Source organism: Mobula hypostoma, chromosome 6 (assembly GCF_963921235.1).
Source record: "Mobula hypostoma chromosome 6, sMobHyp1.1, whole genome shotgun sequence".
NCBI lineage: Eukaryota > Metazoa > Chordata > Chondrichthyes > Myliobatiformes > Myliobatidae > Mobula > Mobula hypostoma.
In genome coordinates, this window is record NC_086102.1 from 150,951,464 (window position 1) to 150,973,998 (window position 22,535).

At 41.0% G+C, this 22,535-nt stretch overlaps 1 protein-coding gene across 2 annotated transcripts; it reads right to left on the reverse strand.

The window, feature by feature from the left end:
• Nucleotides 1-2,608: 2,608 nt before the first annotated feature.
• LOC134348498 (SOSS complex subunit B2-like) lies at nt 2,609-21,110 on the reverse strand. Of its 2 annotated transcripts, none has more exons than XM_063051967.1 (6): nt 20,402-21,110; nt 19,925-20,063; nt 14,234-14,305; nt 10,007-10,091; nt 9,783-9,849; nt 2,609-3,738 (listed from the first exon to the last, which is right to left on the reverse strand). In XM_063051967.1, exons 1-6 carry the CDS (start codon nt 20,490-20,492, stop codon nt 3,695-3,697), a joined length of 498 nt encoding a protein of 165 aa, XP_062908037.1. In that variant the 5' UTR covers nt 20,493-21,110; the 3' UTR covers nt 2,609-3,694. The 2 variants fall into 2 exon arrangements, with proteins under 2 accessions (XP_062908037.1, XP_062908036.1); XM_063051966.1 differs by lacking the exon at nt 2,609-3,738 and adding an exon at nt 4,677-7,203 and having other exon boundaries at nt 20,402-21,109.
• Between the last annotated feature and the right edge of the window lie 1,425 nt (nt 21,111-22,535).

A 22,535-nucleotide genomic window follows, 5' to 3' on the forward strand; every position in this document is an offset into this window, starting at 1 on the left:
CTAAGTGTTTCCTATTCATGTACCTGTCTAAGTGTCCTTGAACTGTTATTAATCCACCTCCTTAAGTACTTTCTCTGGCAGCTCAGTCCATATAAGCTCCTGCCTCTGGGTGGAAAAGTTGCCCCTCAGGTTCCTATTAAATTTTACCCTTCTCACCTTAAACCTATGTCACATTGTTCCTGTTTCCCCAACCCTGGTCATGAACAGAAAGACAGTGGTTCCCAATGCTGACTCTGGGTATCGATGCTTATCGTCTCACTCCATTTATCACTACCCTCGACTTTCTGACCCTTAACCAGCTTTGTACTAATGGTGCTCCTTGAAACAAGGAAGGAAGTGACAGGAGACGCCATTTTGGTCTTCCCCACTATTTCAAAGGCTCACTACTATGTTTTATCTAATTGTAGCCTTCTAAGCAGAAGAGAATATCTACTGTTCTTAGGAATCATGCTGAAGTATCATTCAAACCAGAATCTAAATCTAACCAAGCCAATGTACTGTGTTTCATGGCTTACAAACCAAGCTAAACTGAAATGCTATGTGTGCATGCTGAGAGGGTGGTAACTAATGGGATTTAGAAACAGAACCATAGCATAGATCCAATGTATATTCCTTTAAGGTGTGGCCCATATATAATAAATGAAGACATTAAATATAATGTGACGCAAAGCATCTCGAGAGGAGTAAAGACCGGGATTTACAATGTACCCCTGGAAGACTTAATGTCCAAGGATCTCTGAAGACATTATTGCTGGAAGATAAAGTGGTTAAGAATCCAAATGCGATTCTTGCCTTCATTAGCTAGGGTATAAAATATAAGGATAGCTGTATTATGGTTTATAGAGTGCTCTCTAGACCATAACCGGAGTATTGTGGACAGCTCTGCTTACTACACTATCTGCAGGTTGTGGTGACACAACCAAAGTAATGAAGAAGCCAAGTTGAGACATCGAGTACAAGAGTTGGGAGTTACAGCTGTTTGGGATATTGGTAAGGCTGCACAAGTATTACGGGCTCTACTGGTTAGCATATTATAGGAAATGATTAGGTTAGAGAGAGTGCAGAAAAGATTCACAAGGATGTTGCTGGGACCAGAAGCCTTGAGTTATGAGGAGAGACTGGATAGGATGGGACTACCTTCCCTGGAGTGAAGGAAATCAAGGGTAACCTTATAGTAGTTTGTAAAATCATGAGGGGCATATATAAATCGGATGGTCACAGTCTTTTTCTCAGGGAAGAGGAGTCTAAAGCTAGAGGTTTGAGGTGAGATGGGAAAGGTTTAACGGGAACATTGGGAGCAAGGCTTTCCCAGAGAGTGATGGGTATATAGAACAGGCTGACAGGTAGAGGTGGGTCAGATAACAACATTTAAAAGATATTTGGACAGGTTTGTGGATAGGAAAGGTTTAGGGATGAGGGCCAGCTCAGAGGTCAACATGAAGGAGTTGAACCGAAGGCCTGTTCCCCCGCTGTATGACTCAATAATCAGACAACTTTATTTAATTTTGTTTAAGAATAATGGAAGTGAAAAACACGACTTTCTTTTGTTGCTTGAAAGCACAAGGACTAAAGCCTACATGTTTTCAAACACGAACTCTGTGAAAGAAAATTTTTCAAATACAAAATGCTGTGGATGGTGGATTTTTTTTAAAAAACTAAACAAAAACAGAAAACGGTGGAAATGCCAGTCCTGGCGCATCTCCGTTTCGGGTTGCGGATCTTTCATCAAAACTGGACCCCTAACGATCGCTGAAGGTTTTGAAGGAAAGTTTCCAGTTCTGATGAGTAGTCTTCAGCCCGAAACGATAGAATTTGTATCTCTTGCCACAGACAGTCTGGCTTTATTTCCGGGCGTTTCCAGCATCCAACAGCGCCCGGTTAACCTGGGCAGAGTGGAAAGTTAACTGCAAAACTTTCAGATAGTTGTCATTGCTATCAATACACCGCGGGTTGATATATCAATATTGTTACTGGACCCGGCGGCAGCAACTCTTCCCAGCATAAACTTAATGTTAATGTTTCATTTCCTGCACATCATTACTGTTTTAATAACTGTTGTACTCAGCTGTCAAAAGTCCTGAATTGAAATGGAATCAGTCAGTTGCAAGGCAAAGTATTTGGTGGCGTTCTGCCCTCCGGTGATGTGTAACACATCAGCCGCATTGCACCGACTGTAACTCAATCCCCATCCCTTGCAGGAGCACCGCCTTGCATTAGGCACGCTGGGAGAAATGTCGTATTTCATTTTACGGACTCTCTTATCGCATAGGAAGTTATTAAGAGAACCCGAAATAGGAAAACGGATAGGTTTGACTCCGGCCCGGAAAGGTTAACGTGGCGCGCGCCCTTCTGGTTCTTTACGCTGATGTGAAACCCGTATTGAATGTGTGTGCAGATCAAAATTCGGTTCCATCCAAAGAGCCTATTGAGAAAGCAAAACACACACACACAGCTGGAGGAACTCAGCAGGCCAGGCAACACAATAGAAAAGAGTAAGCAGTCGACGTTTCGGGCCGAGACCCTTCATCAGGGCTGGAGTTGGATTCCTGAAGAAGAGTCTCGGCTTGAAATGTTGACTGTTTACTCTTTTCCATAGATGCTGCCTGGCCTGATGAGTTCCTCCAGCATTTTCTGTGTGTTGCTTTGGATATCTAGCACTTACTCGCGTTTGTACTTATTGAAAATATTGAACCCATTAAGCGAAAAGGTCTGATACGCTAGCCAACGTGTACAGCTGAGTAGCAGGTTAACACACCGTTAGCCGAGACAAATCCGGTGCCCAATAAATGAGGTTTGATTCCTTTACACTGTAATTTTATACCCCTTTCTTAACTCCGTATCATTTAACCTTTACCTGATTAAGACACTTGTAAATAGATCTCAGTGAATTCGTTTCCATTGATGAAGCATTCATTACGCTCGAACCAAAATACTATTTCAGAAACGGGCCTGTTTTGTCAAATCGGAGCTAACGATCCAGCCCATTAAATACAAGTTCACTGAAGTCACCTAGAACATATGTCCAGTAAAATGCAGTCACACGTCAGTAAAGGACGAGAAGAAAAATGAAAATCATCTCTTTCGTTGGTTTAGAATGCCTAGGGTGCCTGCGGGTCTCTTAGCGCACATTGAATAAAATGGCCTAACGTCAGCAAGAATGAACATCTGGCCTGTAAAGACTCGCAGTTTATATCATTGTTCTTTGTCCTTTCCTCATTACGACTTCACCGGACAACTCCCTACTCCTCCAATTCTGATCCCTGAAAGTGGGAAACTGGCCTCCAGCTCCATCGCTACTCATCTGTGGAATATGCTCCGCACCCAGCGGCCTCGGCGCTCTCCCTTTGATATGCGCATTAATCTTTTCCCATGATATATATCATCTGCCCCACCACCCCCTTCAGCCGCATTTTGACTCGTAGCATCGCGGGGCATTCTCTATCACAAAGGCGCTCCAGTAATGCAAGTGTGCGTGTGTATAAAAGTCTAGTGTCTGACAAAATAATGTTAGTATGTGGAATGTAAAAACATATTGCCACTATAAGGGAGCATGAACAGGCAATAGAATCATCAGCCTTGAGTTCAGCTTCTCACATCTTGGACACCGGGTTGAAAAGTTGTACTCTAGGTTAAGAATGATGACGCAGCGTGCCTGCCGGTCGATCTAATGTTTTGGATGAACTGTGCCTCGCGTTTAAGGAATAACGGTCTCTAGTAATTTCATAATAGCACGTCCAACTGCAAAGAAGAAAAACACAGGTTAAATATTCCAGAAGGAAACAAAAGGCGACAGTAAACAGTTGTATTGATGGACAAGCAGTGAGAATTACGTGCAGTGTGGCTCCTGCTTTCGAAGTTACTAGGACTGCAATATCATTTGCAGTAATCGTCATACTTGGATCACAAGGTGATTTCTGCGATTACCTCAGCTGGGAGAACTAACAAATGCTGAGAAATGTTACTCTGAGCCAAAGTTGCTGCATATATTGTGCACGAAGGGAGAGGTATTTATCGTTTGGGGAATTGGGCGGGGGGTATGGTAGTGAGCTGGTGAAGTGATATATCGTATATCCTCTCAAATATATTCCTTCCCCACGAATTCCCCAACTTCAAAAGAGATTCCTACCACAAAGTGCTGGAGGAACTCAGTAGACCAGACAGCATCTATGGAAAAGAGTAAATAAATGACATTTAGGGCCGAGAGCCTTTTATCAGTCCTGATGAAGTCTCAGCCAAAACATTGACCGTACACTCTTCCTGGCCTGCCGAGTTCCTCGAGCATTTTGCGTGCATGACTTTGATTTCTCGTGTTTGGGCCCTACACAAAGTTTTTTCTTACACAAACCCAAAAATCTACAAAGTGGAAGAAGGGTTTTCATTGTAGAAGATAAAGGAGCTTAATGTTTCAATTTATGCTATGGCCAATAGTGTTTTCAACATTTAGTATTGTTTTCCTAATTCATGACATCATCCAGGACACCCTATCCGACTCACAGGTTATTAGCTGCCACAATATACCGTTGGATCTACTCAAAGCAAATTATTCACAAGCTCAATACTAAGCAAATGCAACCGGTCTCCAATCCCGCTCGAAATATTATGCAAGAGGGTAGTCGCTGAGGTTAGAGGCATCGTCTGCTGTAATGTGTTCCAAGGACAAGCCAAAACACTCACTCACCTGCCTAACAGATGATAACAACCCATTTTGGGTATGAAAATCAGCTTAAACATAAAGAGTCCCGCAGCTTGTGATGAGAGTCCCACGCACCCTTGTTTTTACTACTTTATACACCCTCACATTGATGTAATATGAAGGTGTAAAAGTGTACAGGCTAAGCTAAAAGTTCCCGAGATCGTTTCGTTGCACATGGCATAGTAATTAAGTATTTATTTTACAGCATTTAAGTCAATTTAACTTCTAGGAGAGACGTTCTGTTTCTGATGAGATACAGGGGCTTGGTTTGGTGCCCATTCAGTAGACAGTAGACTTCAGCTAAGACAGGAATGCTCTCAACACTGATCGCAGAGCAACGGGCAAAACCTATCTGTAACTGGACGAAGAACCAGTCGGCTGCTGGCAGTGCTTGGTAACTTACCGGAGTGAGGCACCGACTACAGCAATCAGCTGAAAATAGAAAAACAGATCTATTTCCCCCAGCTCCTACAAAAACTAATTTGATAACCCCAAATTGAATGATCACAATTCAGGTACTTGGAATGATTTCCTTAAAACTACTTTTGGCATATACTGTTTAGAACGAGACAGGTACCAACATTGAAACCTACTTGGCAAGCAGCTAAGTTTTTTTTACATTCTTGGGGCTTGAATTTTGATTCCTGGCTACTATATTTATGGCAAATATTCAAATTGTTCTATTCAGAGTATAGTATACTAAAATGGCTAAATTTAAGCGAGATCCATTATTCCAATTTCAACCTCACTAGATTTTCCATGTTCCACAGAAGCTCATTTATTCCAGCTGTCCTTTTGCTAGATTTATTATTTGGTATCAATGAGCTACGAGCTTGCACATCTTAATAAGCATTTCTGGATTAATTTAATAAAAACAAGCAAATTGCACTTTATGGTGCCTAAGAGCCTCTGCAGAGGAAGGCAGATTTTAGTAAAGTGTGCCTCTCAGTAGTGGCACTTCTCACCCAGTGAAGTTTCTTTGGACTGTAGTCACAGTTGTATTGTGGGCAAGAGAAGCTGGGGTGCACTCAAGCTTTCAGACAACGACAACATTGGTTGACTGAAATTCTAGTCAGATTGTCCTAGTCTTCAATTGGTGCTCTACATTCAGCAGGCAAGAGTTTTAATCTAACTTAAAGATGACTGCTCTCAGAATGCCATTCAATTGTGTAGTACCAATAGTGTCAGCTCGCAAACGTGTAAAGCACGGTTTGAACATTTCACATTCAAATGAATCTTTATATAAAATATATTGAGCTGAAAGCAGCTTTGAACTCCAATGGATAAATCGCGAGTTCTCTCAACTAATTTTTTTTCTGCTTTGTGTACAAAGACTGGCACTTTATATAAACATATACAGTTGATTTGTGTAACACCACTTACACACATCAAGCAGAAACATTTATTGCACAAATATTTATATGTCCTTGATGTAGGCAGATCTAAATGTCAGTCTGCATTGGTGTATTTTCATGTATTGCAGGTATGCGACATCCAGCTTTTGTTCTGATCTACAGCTGGCTACTTTCAAAGAGTACTAGTATTTTCATTTTGTTACCCTCACCCCTGGTATATTAGGGGCTTATGTTAGGGGACACTGGTAGACTTGAGCCATATTGTACTTGTGTTAGACATTCCTCATTTCATTGTATAGGCTATTCAATTAAGCCTGGCTGGATGTACCTTCTAATCATTATGCTTTCTTCTGGCACAAGTCACCGTGTGGACAAGTTCAGGGTCATTCACTTCCTTCTCCAAGGGATACAAGCTGTATCATGATCTTGCCCCACTGGCAACAGAGACTAGATTAAACCCCAACTCTTCAAATCTGCATAGTCCAATGCCAAGCAAATTTCCACTGTCACCTGTCAATGACATAGCAACCTGAGGGAGTAAATCTTTAGTATAAATTTAATACTTACATTCAAGATTCAATCCATCAACACTGCTGATCACAGCACAGGTGAAATACCCTTCGCTGCACACTATCGTAATTTAATTGCATTTTATTGATATTTTAAACCTAAAATTCACTTTTCTCCCCTTGCTGCTCTCAACATAAGCACCTCTACTTTTGCAACTCATTTCCAGACCGTAAAAGCTATGAAGTCCTGTGCAGCTCCAATACTGCAAGACACTTCAGTAGTTAAGGAGTCAGATGTTTTACAGTTCAAACCCCCACCTCAAACGATGGAGAGTTACAACAAACACACAAACAAGTTATATAAAAAATAAAAGTGCATCAAGTGGCTTCAAGTAGGGTGCAGAACTGAACAAGGTGGTATATACATATGGCACAGGTCATCTTTTAAATGCTCTGCGTGGGTCTCTTCCATTGCTAACAGTGGCGACAGTTGCAGATCCTTGAGCTAGAGTCATCTGTGGCTGAACTACTGGTCCCCGTCCATTGTTTCTTCCAGCACCTGCAAAGTTAGGGTTCTGTTGCTGCTGGTGGCAATTGCTTGATGGGAGATGCCCCCCCAGCAATGGCGCACTTTGTGGGCCATTTCCTAAACAAATGATTGAAACCTTTGACATTAATGTTTTTCTACATCAGGCAAAAACACTGCAGATTAAACCATTCAAGTAACATTCAGATTTACCAGCATACAAAATAGTATTGCATTCAGCTTGGTCACAGCCACACCGATTAACTCTTACAATGAAGTGCAAAACACATGACCAGTTTAACATTAAGTTATGAAGTAACAGCAGAAAAAGTGGTCACACATTTGAAGAATAGCCTACCACATTTAACCAAATGAAATGTGGTATAAAACTAACATCACAGTTTAAAATAAATAACCTGTCATAGCTCACCTGCTTTGAATTACATAAATTGGCAAGCAGAAAACCCAAGACTTACAAGGATTTTCCTAAAAAGGCCAGCGATTCATTAGCATTTATTGTTCCCAGCACAGACAACCTGAATATTGGTTTGGTGTGCAATGTTTACAATGAGTATTGTGAGGGGTCTCTAAATGCAAGTATACATTCAATTTTTCCCACACAGCCAATACTGTCAGCTTCAACCTAACAAGTTTTCAGGCATGATTTCTGCTTAGTTTAAAAGGGATGCAGTGCTAGGACTAATTTTGCTTCCCAACTTTGATTTACGAGAAGTTGTTGTGCTTTTGCTCACCTCCCACCTTTCTGCAACAGGAAGCACAAAGATTGTTCAACTCTGTCTACCTTGGCATTTTCAAAAATGATCAATATGGCTATTTGCATCAAGCATCATTTGCTTAACTCCCTCAAAAAAAGTGAGGAAAAAAAACTTAATTGAAGTATCAGGTTACAGTCCTCAAACTATGGAGCAGTGAATTCTGACCACAGACTCCCAAGATTCAATTGGGTGGAACTAATGAGAACTTTAAGAATTCAGCCAACATTACCATGCAACAAAAAAATGATAGAATTTCCAGTTATTCCTGCTGTGATTTTGGCAGAAACCTAAGACAAACTGTTTGCCTTTGAGCTTCCTGCAAGGTTTACAGTAGGAGCCTGGAACAACTCCGGAGCTCTAACATTCAGCATTTAACTGCATTCTGGAGGCAGGAGTTGCGAAGGGGAAAAGAACAAGATTTTGTATACTGGTTTTCACAATGTCCCAAATTCTTCTACAAACTAATCAAATACTTGGGTAGTGATGTAGGAAATGCACCAATATACTTATAGATACAAGAACATGCATCAAATTTCCACATGATTTAGCAACAATTTCCTCTTTGCTTAATGAAACAGGAAACCATTCAATCATTCTCCTTCCCTTTTATTTCCCACATCATTGCAACTTATTTCCACCACTGACCCTCTGATTTACCACCTATATTAAGGGATAATTCATAGTACCAAATTGATAGACAAGAACAGTCTTGAGAAATGAGGGCAAATCAGAGCACATCTAGCAGAATCCCAGCCTATCACAGGGAAAACATGCAAACTTCACAGAAACTGTACCCAAGGACAGGATTGATACTTGGTTCCAGGACTTGAGATGATGGTACTAAATGCTGCAGTGCCAAGTCACCTTTCAACCAGCCTACTTTCTCCCATTGCACAACAGCTTGCTTAAAATCATTTCCGAACACAATGGACCAAATCAGCCATAACTTCTGGATAGGATCTCTCTAACTGCAAAGAATCTATCAGAGAAAAAGTTAACTATTCTTCAATAACTAAACCTATCAATTGTAAAATACGGTCTTCAAAGTGCATTGAACAATTCTTGCAGTCCGTAGCATTTCTCAGTGCTCCAAATCATAATCCTTTAATAAAGTTTTCTGTCTACACTAGTTCTTCAACCAATCATTACTCCATTCACCAGATGCACATTCTCCTTAATTACATTAGTTCTGAACACCCCCCTAACCTTCACAGTTGTGAGGAAAAGATCTTTGATTTCTCTTCACAATTGAATTTCTTCATTCCTGGCAAACATCCACATTCCTTGAAGACCTTTAGATGTGATTCCAAGAACTGTGAACAGTTCTCTAGCTGAGATTTATCAAACTTTTGAATTTAACATATAGCATATGCTTTGCATGTAATGACAATGTATTACTCTCAACCCCCAATACAAAGATTCCGACTTATTCAGACAAAATTGGCCTTAAAACATATTATGGCAGTTGCTATTTCTGAGAGAACTAATTTTGGCCTAGACATGTCTTCTTTCATCCAAAACCAGAGATTTTAGCATGTTCTTGTACCCACAGTAGAGTTTATAAAGCCCTCGAGTTCTGAGAATCCAAGTTAAAATAGATCAAGTTTTTAAGCCAATAATTTCTAATTATTAAAATTGAATCATGCAGGTCTCAATTCAGAAAAGAATGCTTTCAATATTGACAGGGAACAAAACAGGTATTATAATACAGCAGACAGAAGATAAGTTTTTTTTTAAAAAAGAAAAAGCCACATTAAAAAGTATATTTTGTTTAGCCAAGATGGATGTTTTGGGCAAAAATACTTTAGTGCAAGTGTCCAGATTTCCTGTATGAATGATCTCATAGTGGATACAGCTCCCAAATGGCATTGCAAGCACTAGTCAATGATAGGGAAACAAGATTTTTCAGTATTACCAGCTTACCTGTTTGCATTTGTCCATTTGTAGCCAACTGACTAGGAGCAGAATTGTTTCTATGTTCACTTTGTGCCTTAATAAAACAGTTAAATATGAAATGAAAGGGTAGAACCACATGGTTAATGAGGAATAAAAAACCTCCATAGCAAAATAAATTGATCCTTGATTGAATTAAATAAGTTCAGATCATGACAATAGAACATGCCATCAGCTATCCCAACAACACTTACAACTTTGTTTGTTTGGTTCATCTGGTTCAGGTAATCTGGATTAGGTTCACTAAAGTTGGGTACTTCTGAATATACCATACAAAACCTGACAGCAAAGAGAAAATATTAACATGTTACACACGACTTGCTTGAATACACCATATTCACCTTTAAGTGTTATTGCATAATCAGGGAAGTGCAAGGAACTGCAAAACCACTACCAGCCCAGAGTCTCATCTGGGTTACAAAAGCAGCTACTTATCCACTCTATACTCAGGTTGGGCATATTCTCTGCAATATAGCCAGATACATATAATATGTACAGTGCCATGCAAAAGTTTGGGCACCCCAGTCAAAATTTCTGTTAAAGTGAATAGTTCAGTGAGTAGAAGATGAACTGCTCTCCAAACCCACAAAGTTAAAGATGAAACATTCTTTTCAACATTTTAAGCAAGATTAGTGTATTATTTTTGTTTTGTACAATTTTAGAGTGGGGGAAAAAAAGGAAAGCAGCACCATGCAAAAGTTTGGGTACCCCAAGAGATTTGAGCTCTCATAACTTTTACCAAGGTCTCAGACCTTAAATAGCTTGTTAGGGCTATGGTTTGTTCACAATCATCGTTGGGAAAGGCCAGGTGATGCAAATTTCAAAGCTTCATAAATACCCTGACTCCCCAAACCTTGTCCCAACAATCAGCAGCCATGGGCTCCTCTAAGCAGCTGCCCTGCACTCTGAAAATTAAAATAATTGATGCCCACAAAGCAGGAAAAGGCTATGAGAAGATAGCAAAGCATTTTCAGGTAGCCATTTCCTCAGTTCGTAATGTAATTAAGAAATGGCAGTTAAAAGGAACGGTGAAGGTCAAATTAGTCTGGATGACCAAGAAAACTTTCCGAGAGAACTGCTTGCAGGATTGCTAGAAAGGCAAATCAAAACACCCATTTGACTGCAAAAGACTTTCAGGAAGATTTAGCAGACTCTGGAGTGGTGGTGCACTGTTCTACTGTGCAGCGACACCTGCACAAATATGTCCTTCAGGGAAGAGTCATCAGAAGAAAACCTTTCCTGTGTCCTCACCACAAAATACAGTATCAGAAGTTTGCAAAGGAACAGCTAAACAAGCTTGATGCATTTTGGAAACAAGTCCTGAGGACTGATGAAGTTAAAAAAGAACTTTTTGGCTGCAATGAGCAAAGGTATGTTTGGAGAAAAAAGGGTGCAGAATTTCATGAAAAGAACATCTCTCCAACTGTTAAGCACAGGGGTGGATCGATCATGTTTTGGGCTTGTGTTGCAGCCAGTGGCACGGGAAACATTTCACTGATAGAGGGAAGAATGAATTCAATTTAATACCAGCAAATTCTGGAAGCAAACATCACACCGTCTGTAAAAAAGCTGAAGACGAAAAGATGATGGCTTCTACAACAGGATAATTATCCTAAACACACCTCAAAATCCACAATGGACTACCTCAAGAGGCTCAAACTGAAGGTTTTGCCATGGCCCTCACAGTCCCCCGACCTAAACGTCCTCGAAAATCTGTGGATAGACCTCAAAAGAGCAGTGCATGCAAGACAGCCCAAGAATCTCAGAACTACAAGCCTTTTGCAAGGATGAATGGGCAAAAATCCCCCAAACAAGATCTGAGCTGGCTGCAAAAAGTGTTTACAGGCTATGATACTTGCCAAAGGGGGTGTTACTACTACTGCCATGCAGGGTGTCCAAACTTTTGCTTCAGGCCCTTTTCCTTTTTTGCTATTTTGAAACTGTAAAACAGTGGTCCCCAACCACCATGCCACGAGCACGTGCTATCGGGCCACACGGAAACAAAATGGTCTGGCGATACAAAATGATATGAGTCAGCTGCACCTTTCCTCAATCCTTGTCACACACTGTTGAACTTGAACACCACCACCAACCACCACCCCCCTACCGTCGGCCGGTCTGCAAGAATATCGTCAATATTAAACCAGTCCGCGGTGTGCAAAAGGCTGGGGACCGCTGCTGTAAAAGATGGAAATAAAAAAGTAACACACATAAAAGTTGCTGGTGAACACAGCAGGCCAGGCAGCATCTCTAGGATGAGGTAAAGTCGACATTTCGGGCCGAAACCCTTCGTCAGGAAAAAAGCAATCTTGCTTAAGATATTAAAGAAATGTGTCATCTTTAACTTTATGCCTTTTGGAAATCAGGTCATCTTTTACTCGCTTAGCTATTCACAGTAACAGAAATTTTGACCAGGGGTGCCCAAACTTTTGCATACCACTGTATGTCTCTGTCCACTTCTCATTTGCTCCCCTAGTACCATGACTAACTCCTCTCACCCCACGCTAATTAGCAAGAAGGTACATGCAAATAGAAATGCCTGTATTTTATAACCATGTTATATTAAATGCAGAAGCATTGCTTAAAATGTTTCCTTTCACGCCTAGGCCAGTTCTCCCACTTCCAAAATTTGTTCACTGGAGAAAAATGAATGAAACCATATTCCCTTTGAAAGCCAAGGCTAAGTCACTGGGTATATTTAAAGCAGAGGTTGAAAGTTTGTTAGTCAGGGAGTCAAAGGTTATGGGGAAAAGATGGGGTTGAGAGGGCTAATAAGTCAGCCATGAAGGCATGGTGGAGCAGACTCGATGGATCAAATGGCCAAATTCAGCTCCTATGTCTGTCTGTCTCATCAATCAAGAGCTCTTGGTCGCTCCAGAGAACTAACAACCTGTAATGTCATCCTGACACCACCTGGGGGCAGGATGAGCAACTCCAGATTAGCAATGTATTACACACATCCACCAGCAGATGATGCACTTTTTAAAAAAAATCAGCCACAAACTTAATTAGTTAGAACTGAAAACAAAATTGGAATTAATGTCAAGAATCAACGTTTATGGCCTCTGCTTTTTTTCTTAAATTAATATCCCTAGAGTTGGTTGGAAAAGCCACAATTCCTAAATTTCCAGATGACAAGATGTTGGTAGGAAGCAACACACTCATCTTGCTGGAGGAACTCAGTAGGTCAGACAGCATCTATGCAAAAACTGTCGACATTTCAGATTTTATCCTGAAATGCTGTCTATTCATTTCCATAAATTGCAGCAGATGAAATGGGCTGGTGGAAGTTGATGGAGAAATGTGAACTGGTGCATTTTGGCAGGAAGTATGACAAGAAACCATACTGGATGCTTTTCTAAAGGGGAAGAAGGACCTAGGGTTTAGGGTGCACAAGTCACTGGAAGTGACAAGGCCAGTTGATAGTGATTCATATGTAGGGAAGTCATGTTGAACCTGTATAAAGCTGTCACCCAACCTTAGCTGAAGTATTATACTCAATTCTGTTGCATAATTATAGAAAATGACATGCCAAGTATTTGGATAAAGTCTCGAAGTGATTAATAAAGAACCTCTGGGATGACTGACTAGTTACAGGGGCAGAGTGGGGAGGCAGAAAGTCTGAGGTGAAACCTGAGAAGATTGTAAAATGATAAACCACCTGCAGAGAGGACAATGGGGAAACAGTCCCTGTTGGCAGACAGGTAGAGCAACTAGGGGTCAGAGATGGAAAGAAGTGCGACTGGGATCTGGAATGCTTGGTCTACAGTCCTGGTGGGTTCTGCGGAGGCTTCGGGAGGGAATTGGCTAGATACATGGGGTGTCATATCCAAGGAGGGGGATAAAAACTAAGGTTGCTGAGAAGGAGCCAGGGTGAGGGGGTGTGGAACTAGCATTCTGTCATGCAGGGGCTGAATGGTCCCGCTCCATGCGGAAATTATTCTGTTATTCTACACTTTGTGCTACCTGGGATGTTAATGATACACATTCAAACCCCTGCTCATGGCTGATATATTAATAGATCCCAGTTCATTGCTTAGAACATTTAAAGTGAAATCTCACAGGAAATAAACCAGCGATCAAGCTCATTTCTTCCCGTGTATACAGTACAAAATCACAGCAACCCTCAATAGGAGGGCTGTGGGCACAGATGCACTAAAACATCCCTTAAAAGTATCATTCTCTCATCTCGCATTATTTCTTCTTTTGTGAATGACTCCACATCTATTAGAATGTGACCTCACAGGAACCATGCATCTTCTGACATTTTGCCCAAGTGGTTATTACACAGGTCATAATTATGCTATTAAACTGGGTTACATCATAGGACTGATACTCTTCTCATTATTTTCAAGAGTGCACTGGAGTAATGCTCCCAAAACCATTTCCCTTGAAGTTCCATGTCGCGTCATAATACTTACTCTCCAATTTTTTGAAGATCGCCTCCTCTCCCTGTATATAGCGTCAGGCAATTTTTCCACATTGAAGCATAACTGCAAAAGGTCAATGAATTAATTATGATTTTGAAGTAAATAAAATGATTGATGTTTCTTGAAAAGGGTGTATGCAGGTTAAATACAGAAATTATCCTGTTGGTTTAAAGGCACCGAAATGAGGTATTTTTACCTTTCTGTACATGAATTATATAAACATGCTGTTGCATTATGCTGACACATGATGGGAAGATGGTCTACTCCAAAGGTTCTAACCAACCAAAGCAACCTCACAGGACGGGCCTCAGCATGCATTCCTGAGCATCGCCTTCAGAATATAACTTAAAGTCATTTAACTACAACACTTAACATGCTTAATTTTGCAAGGGGGTAGGAAGTCTTAACCTCACCACATACAGGTGATGGTTAACAGCAACATCTACTTTTTACTCAAGAAGAATTTGCCTTTTGCATTGTGGCTAAACAGGAAAGCAATTTACAATCAATACACTCCCCACCCCTAATTATGAATTCTCTAACTGTAGACAATGTAGCCTTATTTTGGGAAGTGCACAGATCAGCCTACCTATTAGAGATTTTATTTTAATATTCCATTTTCAAACCTACATGTAAGATTATAAGCCTGCTCAGGCATTTTAAGCACTTTTCCCATCTTTTGAACTGTGCTCCCCATGAAGCAATATAAATGTAAGGGATTAAAAACACCCACTTACAACAACTTACTGAAGGAACCACTCAAAACTACCACGGGCAGTCAACAGGGTAACAAAGGTCAGGAGAATAATACAGGTGCTGGCATCAGGGAACATTATTTTTGATATCTATTATGGTAAAAAGGTAAAAAAAACCTAGAACTGCAAAACAGAATACCTAATGAGACAGATTAAATGAAAAACAAACATCTGAGGGGAAAATGGATGAAGGATTAGAGTAAACAAATTAGATTAATTTGAGCCACATTCCATGCTGCATTTCCATGAAATCTCCCTTTATACTCCTCCCTTCAGAAAGTGTTTTGACAACAGTCTGAGAGCACCCTTCAGCCTTTCATACGTGGAGTTGCGTCACCAGACAATTCAATCACAAGGGTCAAATCAAGTCCTGTCTTGTACCCAATTAGACACACACCTACATACCTTTAAGTCTGAAGTTCCAAGCAAGTCCCATATTTCAAAACAGAATATTTAAATTAAATTTGCCTTTGTCTTTTACCTCTTCAGTTTTAGAGAGAGTCAAACTAGGGAAGTTAATGCCACTTAATTTCAGAGGAGTCAAGAATATTTTTGAACTATATATGGCAGTCTTGCTCTGTGCCAGAATTAGAGTAAACTGCCAAATAGTTAAACTGCTTGATTTAGAACTCAAAGCCAGCCCATACTGGGAACAAATGACGCAAATCACATTCACACCCAAAGATTGTTAAATGCAACAAAATTAGGTTATTGCAGTACTGTGGTTACCTTAGCAGACTAGTATCCAGAAGGCCTGGACTGTTGATCCACAGACACATTCAAGCCTCACCATGGCAGGGGACAAGAAAAATCCTAGCATCCACAATAGTTACCACAAATCCCGTGAATTGATGCAAAAAAAAACACATTCAGGTTTACTAAAAACTTCAGGGAAATAAAGCCAGGCATCCTCAGCTGCCTAATCCATCTGTGACCCAAAGTCCCTGTAATGGGGTTAATTATTATGATTTAGCAAGCCTCCCAATTCAGAAACAATTAAGCAATCTGCCAGCTTGGCATCAACTCCTGCACCCTGGAAATGAACAAAAACATTAGAGAGTCCAAAACAAATTGCAAATAAATGTACTAATCGGGAATTTGGTTCTTGTTGCACACATTGCCTTAGATATTATCATTCGAGTCTCTCCCTCCCCTCTCCTCCCAGAGTTAATCTACCCACAATTAGGCCATAAACTTTGAAAGATGCACCCAAACCCACAGTTCAAATCTGCAGCTGACTATTCACTAACATGGTTGTTGGCAACAAATTCAATTAGATTCTTCTCCCACTCTCCTCCACATTTTTCCCCGCAAGTAGGGAACATCCATTTTCTTCAAAAATTTAACTAAAATTAAACTCCATATCAAACGAAAATCAACTACACCGGACTTAAGTCAAAATAAGCCTTCTTCACCATTTTATTATGCATAGAAACTGGGGGGGGGGGTGCGAGCTGTCAGAAGTGCATTTGAGACAAATGTGTCAAATTGCAAGAGGAAACAATATGACTGCAATACTATGCAGAAAAGTACACCACACTCTCAACAAATGACGTGAGGCAGAATCACATCCTGCTTTATGGTAAGACTGGCTTCCCCTTCACTCTGACCAAGAGTGAAACATCAAACTGCAGATTGGTTACAGGGAAACATTGCATTTGGCAAGCTTCCAGATGAGAAATACCAACAAGAAAGCCCCTTTTCCTGAAAAATCTGGAGTGAACAGTAAATATATTGGCACTAGAACAGTGGAAATAGTCGATGGTCTAATCTGACCAATTGAAGCATCTTATTCATGAAAGGGAAGGATAAACCTCCAATCACAAGAAACAGGCTATGAACGCAAAAAATTTACTGACACAAGGGCAGACACAGGTCCATCAGCACACCCTGCTTAACAGTGATGCTTTAAATCAAAATAAACACCTCATCTGAAAACTCTGCGACTTGAGGAGCAAATTGGTGAAGGGCATGGAAGGACAGTTAACAAACTAACAATGCTTTTCAAATGAAAACACCTAGATCCCACCGTCAACTCCAAAACACTACTTTTAGATAAAATTTACTTAAAGATTCTATTTAGAAAGCTCTCTCAGAAGTGATAGCTGCTGCCTTCCACCTTTATGCTCAGTTTTATCTACTTTAGGCTAGAGAAGCATGCTGTTGTATTCTGATGCTGAAATTAAACAAGTCTGAACAGGTATCCTGGCAAATCAGTCTTAAACGCGCTTGCAACTTTAAATGGAAATAAACTAAGTAGCCACATTCAGTGTTGGAAATAAACTGCAGTGCAGATCAACTTCTGGGAATAAAATGCCTCTGCACCTTCATTTAGTAATGGAATGTCCGCCTGTATATTCAGATTCTAGTTTGATTGTAAATGTATTCAATGGAACCAAACAAGATTCATATTTCAACATCTACTCATTCGGGACAGGTTCTACTTCAATTTGTTTAAACAATAAACCCACAGAAATAAATGTGCTGTAATTGGCAGAAAAATCCCTGTAACAGGACAAACAATGCCAAACAATCTCTTCCACTCAACATGGACATGCCCCATTTGAAAGAAATGCTTTGTTAGCATTTTCAAATTAGATTTGCTTTGAGTTATAGGAATAGTTGATTCAGTAGCCTAGTGTAATAATCTTTCACTTCTAGATCCTGGACTTGAATTGAAGTCAATGGTCAACTGAAAGTCTCTTCTTTGCTACAAATGGGAAATGAGTTTGCATTCTCAACACTTAATCTAGCAGTTCTACAAACTGAGAAAGTAGGGGGCGAGTAGATGCGTTTTATACAAAACTGAACACAGGAGCTGTAGTCTGCTTTAAGGACATTCTTTTTCTGAATATCCATCACTCTAAGGTTTCCTTTCTTGCAGGGCACTGTAAGATGATTATAGGAAGTGAAAACAGACAAAAATTTAGAGGAACCAGAAGGGAGGATTTTAGAAGGTGCAGAGCAGCTCAAGAATTCAGAATGAAGATTGCCCAGCTCGGGTAAAGAAACAAACAACTAGATCAGTTACAGGAGGTGGCACATGTTGACATACAACTGGATGAGGCTGGAGAAAAACTGGATTGTTTCTATCTAGGCAAGAGAAGTTCTAGTCCAACCAAGATTTGATGGAAGTCTATTATGTATCAATATGGAAATTAAGGGTCTAGATCCTGTTAGGAAAATGGGTAAGGCACTCTGATTGATATGCAATTTGACTAATGAAATCAGGGCCAGGTGAACCATGAATCATCTTTTGACAAGCCCTAATATTGCATTCAATTCAGTCTGCCAGCTGTATTACTGCAAGAACCTATTGCAGGCATCTTGAGTTGGTACATACCAACCAAGAAAAAGTTATTGATACTGACAATGTCTCAGACACAAACAAGCTTCATTCATTGTAAGTTTTAACTCTGCGTTCCTCTCTTGTTCTGATTTAATACATTCTCTAGTTTCCAATTAATTCCAATTGGTTATTTGTTCCCCTCAAGACTGAAGACCCTCCTTTGCCCATGCTTTATAACAGGACAACCTGTTTTTTGCACTATTCTCTGATCCACGGCTGAAGAACATCTGCAGATGTCCCATACCAGCAAGATTTGGGATACTGAGTCAAAGTCATTCATGGGGAAGTTCTATATCAGCATACAGTTAGAACCTATTTCCAAGGACAATATACATACGGGAAGCGGACTTGTGGCACAGCTGGAGGTGATCACACAATGGTAAGTGTCATCACTGAAGGAACCCCAACCATGTTGGGATGAACTTTTTTTAAAAAAAAAATAGGCTTGTGATGTCAAATTAGACAATGTCAGTCACACATCAGATACCAGACCCGAAACTAAACCAAATTGGACGAGTACAGTATTCATGGGGGTAGATGGTGTGTTCTAAAGACTTTGAGATGCGACCATCTCTAGCAATGCAAACATTAATCAACCCCAACAGTAATGGTGTGGAGCCCCTTCACTGAAACACTGGCAAAGGCACTCAGTACAAACTGGTAGAGCATTCAATAGTTTACTGACAATGACAATGAAAGAATAACAGCACATTTTCATGTGTAAGGGAATTGAAGGGGAAAAGGAGTTTGGGGATGCAAATGGAAGCCAACAAGAACTTGAAGATCTTATAGGGAACTACTGCTCAGCAATATCATTCAGTGAGCAAATGAACGAAGAAACTAGTTGACTAAACTCATCCCATGGCATTAGTACAAATCACCCTCAAAATTAGGAGCCAGAGGCTCACATTGATCCACAACTGAGTGACTCTGATCAGTCTGCTAATACTCACATGATTCTTGGAATCAGTTACAGAAAAGGACAAGGGTAACAAAATTGGCTGGCGTGGCCCTGCTCAATGTTATCAGCAACCTCGCCTCTAAATTAAAGTACTACCAGCAACAACAGTACAATGAGTTGTCAGGTGGCCAAATTCCAACCATTTTCTTTAGTTTTTTTAAAAAACATCTGGGCCATTCTAACCCAGAATTTTGCATGATTCGTGTCACTAAGAGGCATTACCTCACTATTTTATTTTTACACTACTTACTTAACTATTTAATATATATACTTAGTGTAATTAGTCTATTATGTATTGTAATGCACTGCTGCTGCAAAGACGATTTTACGACATATGCCGTTAATATTAAACCTGATTCTGATTATTACCCATTATTAATCTGACACCATCCCACTCCACCCTGATGAACCAACACCACTTTTTTCCCCCCAGAGGGGCAGGATTTATCAATGATCTTGTTGCCATTTAAAATATAACTGCACTTTTTGCAGTTTTCCCAAGGTTGCCAGTGCGGTTCACCCTCCTCGTATGCCACTTTATTTTGTAATTCACATAATTGGTAGATATTACTCAGGTTCACATTATGCCAGCAGCCCGCTGACCATTTTCGACGTACCCTCTTGTCAAGCGAATGATATCCCCGGGCTGTATTAGACCTCCAACCTCATCCCAAACTGAAATAGTGATGCTGCCAGTTTTATCGGCTACTTTGCACGACCTCACTTCATGTCCATCTTTAGTTTTGGTAACTCGACCTGCATGGAGTAAATAAAAACAAACTATAATTAGTTCCAGCAGCGCACATTGATAAATCTGCAGAGAAGTGGATACACTTAACTGCACCAGAAGTAAAACTCACAATTAAAGAAAATCGGAGGTGTCGCTTTCACAAGAAACTGACCTGAGCCTCACTAGCACTTCAAAAGAGGACTTTTAAACTGCTTGGGTCACTTCCCAGTGACTTTAAAAATACCCTCCATGACCATGGTGTTTTGGGTCTTTAAAGAAACTTCTTTATATTATTTTTCTCATTATTCAAAACGATTAAAATAACTTACTCTTGTTTCAGGGCTGGAGCCCCTACCTAACTTACCTATTTCCAGAACAATAAAGACGACATTTAAATTTTTCATTCCTGGCTTAATGTCTTTTACAAATGCGTATGTGTCGTTGGCCATGCTCATGGTGCTTAGGAGGATTTTCGGACAGATACCGCAAAACAAAGCATCACTCGGGAGAAGGAAGATAAAGCGGGCGCGGGCGCCCGGCAAGCTAGCTGAAGCCCCGGCTCACTGAGCAACTAAGGCACCGGTGGCGGTGGCTGCAATTGCCTCGCTTCTCCCAGCAAACAGAGAAACTAAACTTCCGCAGATTAAAAGTCCCTTTTGGTGACACTTCCACTTAATGTTCCCCCCTTGACTCTCAACCTAGCGAGTTCCGAAACAAAAAAAAGCAAATCAGTCAGAGATTTGTATTTTTAAAAGCGAACCCTAAAGCTCTCGCTGCATTTTTCTCTTCCCCCATTAACTCCCACGCTAAGATTTTTTTTGTTGCAGTGATGAAGCAAACTCTCGCCCGCAAATATAGGGGTGTATTGTACACTTCAAAAACTCTCCTCCGTACTGTCAGCAACTTATTTTTAATTAGCTGGTTAGCATGGGCAACAAATCTCCGTGGTCAGAATTAGAATCGGGGGATTATTGAGTGCCCGGCTCCTGCTGGCCACTGCCTTTTAAAAAAAATTCTGCCTGCTGATCCGCTACAGTTCGACCTTCCCCGCTCACACAAAAGCCCACACTACGCAAACAAGTGCTCTTCACGCCTTTTATAAGCCCCTGCGCCCATTTGCGACCGTGGCGCAACGTGCTTCCTCCCCCTGGCGCTGTGACGTCTCCAACCTCGGGAAAAGGCGAAGTGAACAATCTCATTAAAAGTATTTATACCACCGCGGCCTCCGCTGAACCGGCGTCGTTTTGCGTGCGGGTGTGTATTTTGCTGAAGAAATAAAATCGCCTTTGGAAATGAATGGTATGTCTCGCCCCCCCCCCAAAGCGGAATAGAATTGTATCAAGAGCCGCTCCCCACGTGGAGGGAAAGGAGGCCGCTGATTGGCGGCTGAGTGTCCGGATGTTCGGAGATGGATTCCAGGGACATTGGGTGGTGTCCTGGGCCGGAAACGCACCCGTTTGGAGACACGTGGCCTCCTCTGGGTAGATGTCTCCAGTGTCCGGGGGTTGCCCCGTCGGGAGCTGCGGCTTCTGTTGTGCGGGTGGAAAGGGCGCATTTTCACTGCCTAGAGGCATAATTAGACAGCGAGCCAGACAAAGGCGTTCTATGCACCGTCATCAGAAAAGATCCACTGGTGACTTTCACTCTTTTTTAAATAAATCTTTTGCCCGGGTCGTTAGTTTCCATACTAATGAATAGCAAATTTGGGAAGTTGCCCGTTTATAGACTAATACAGCGCGGAAACAGGGGTTTAGGCCCAACTCGCCCATGTTAACAGAGGCCCCAACCTAAGGTAGTCCCATTAACCTGCGTTTTACCCATATCGCTCTAAAGCTGTACTATACATGTACTTACCCAAATGGATTTAAAATCTTGTTTCTGTATCTCCCTCTAGAAGTTCCCTCCATTTACACCACTACCCCTTCCTCCCCCCCCCCCGCGTGAGTAAGAAGTTGCCCCTCACGTCCCTTTTAAATCTTCCCCCTCTCACCTTAAACATGTCCTCTGGTTTTTGGTTCCCTCTTCCTTGGAGGTGAGGTGGGGGGGGGGGGTGGAAGAGAAACGAGAGCTTGATCTAAACAAGCTCGAGCAGCGTCTCAAAGGACGAGAGGGAGCAGTGAATAGGAAGGCTGAGACAATGCAGAATTTAAGACCAGCTTGTTCATTGCAAAAAGACCAAATCCTACAGACTCGAGGAATTCTGCAGATGCTGGAAATTCAAGCAACACACATCAAAGTTGCTGGTGAAATCCTGCAGACTGTTGATTTTGTTTATAGCTGTTGAAATTTACTAATTTCCTTTCTCCAGTATTCTTATCCCTAAGTCTTGGCTAAGTTTTCTCCTGCCTCCACCAGATGACTACCCTGTAAATATTTTATAGAACTTAGGACAATGATCCAGACGTACTGTTGGGTCACTAGCATTTGACCTGGAGATTTGTGGGTTTATGCAGCCCTGGAGAGAACAGGCTAGGGGATATAGGCTTCAGACTTACATA

What these genes read in the sequence shown, in the direction of transcription:
- LOC134348498 (XM_063051966.1), bottom strand. Translation starts at nt 20,492, where the DNA reads ATGAGCATGGCCAACGACACATACGCATTTGTAAAAGACATTAAGCCA. An exon ending in TGAACCAAACAAACAAAGTT is followed by an intron (nt 9,850 to 10,006) that starts GTAAGTGTTGTT and finishes TGTTTTATTAAG; the next exon opens with GCACAAAGTGAACATAGAAA. An exon ending in AAATGGACAAATGCAAACAG is followed by an intron (nt 7,204 to 9,782) that starts GTAAGCTGGTAA and finishes TCATTTGTTTAG; the next exon opens with GAAATGGCCCACAAAGTGCG.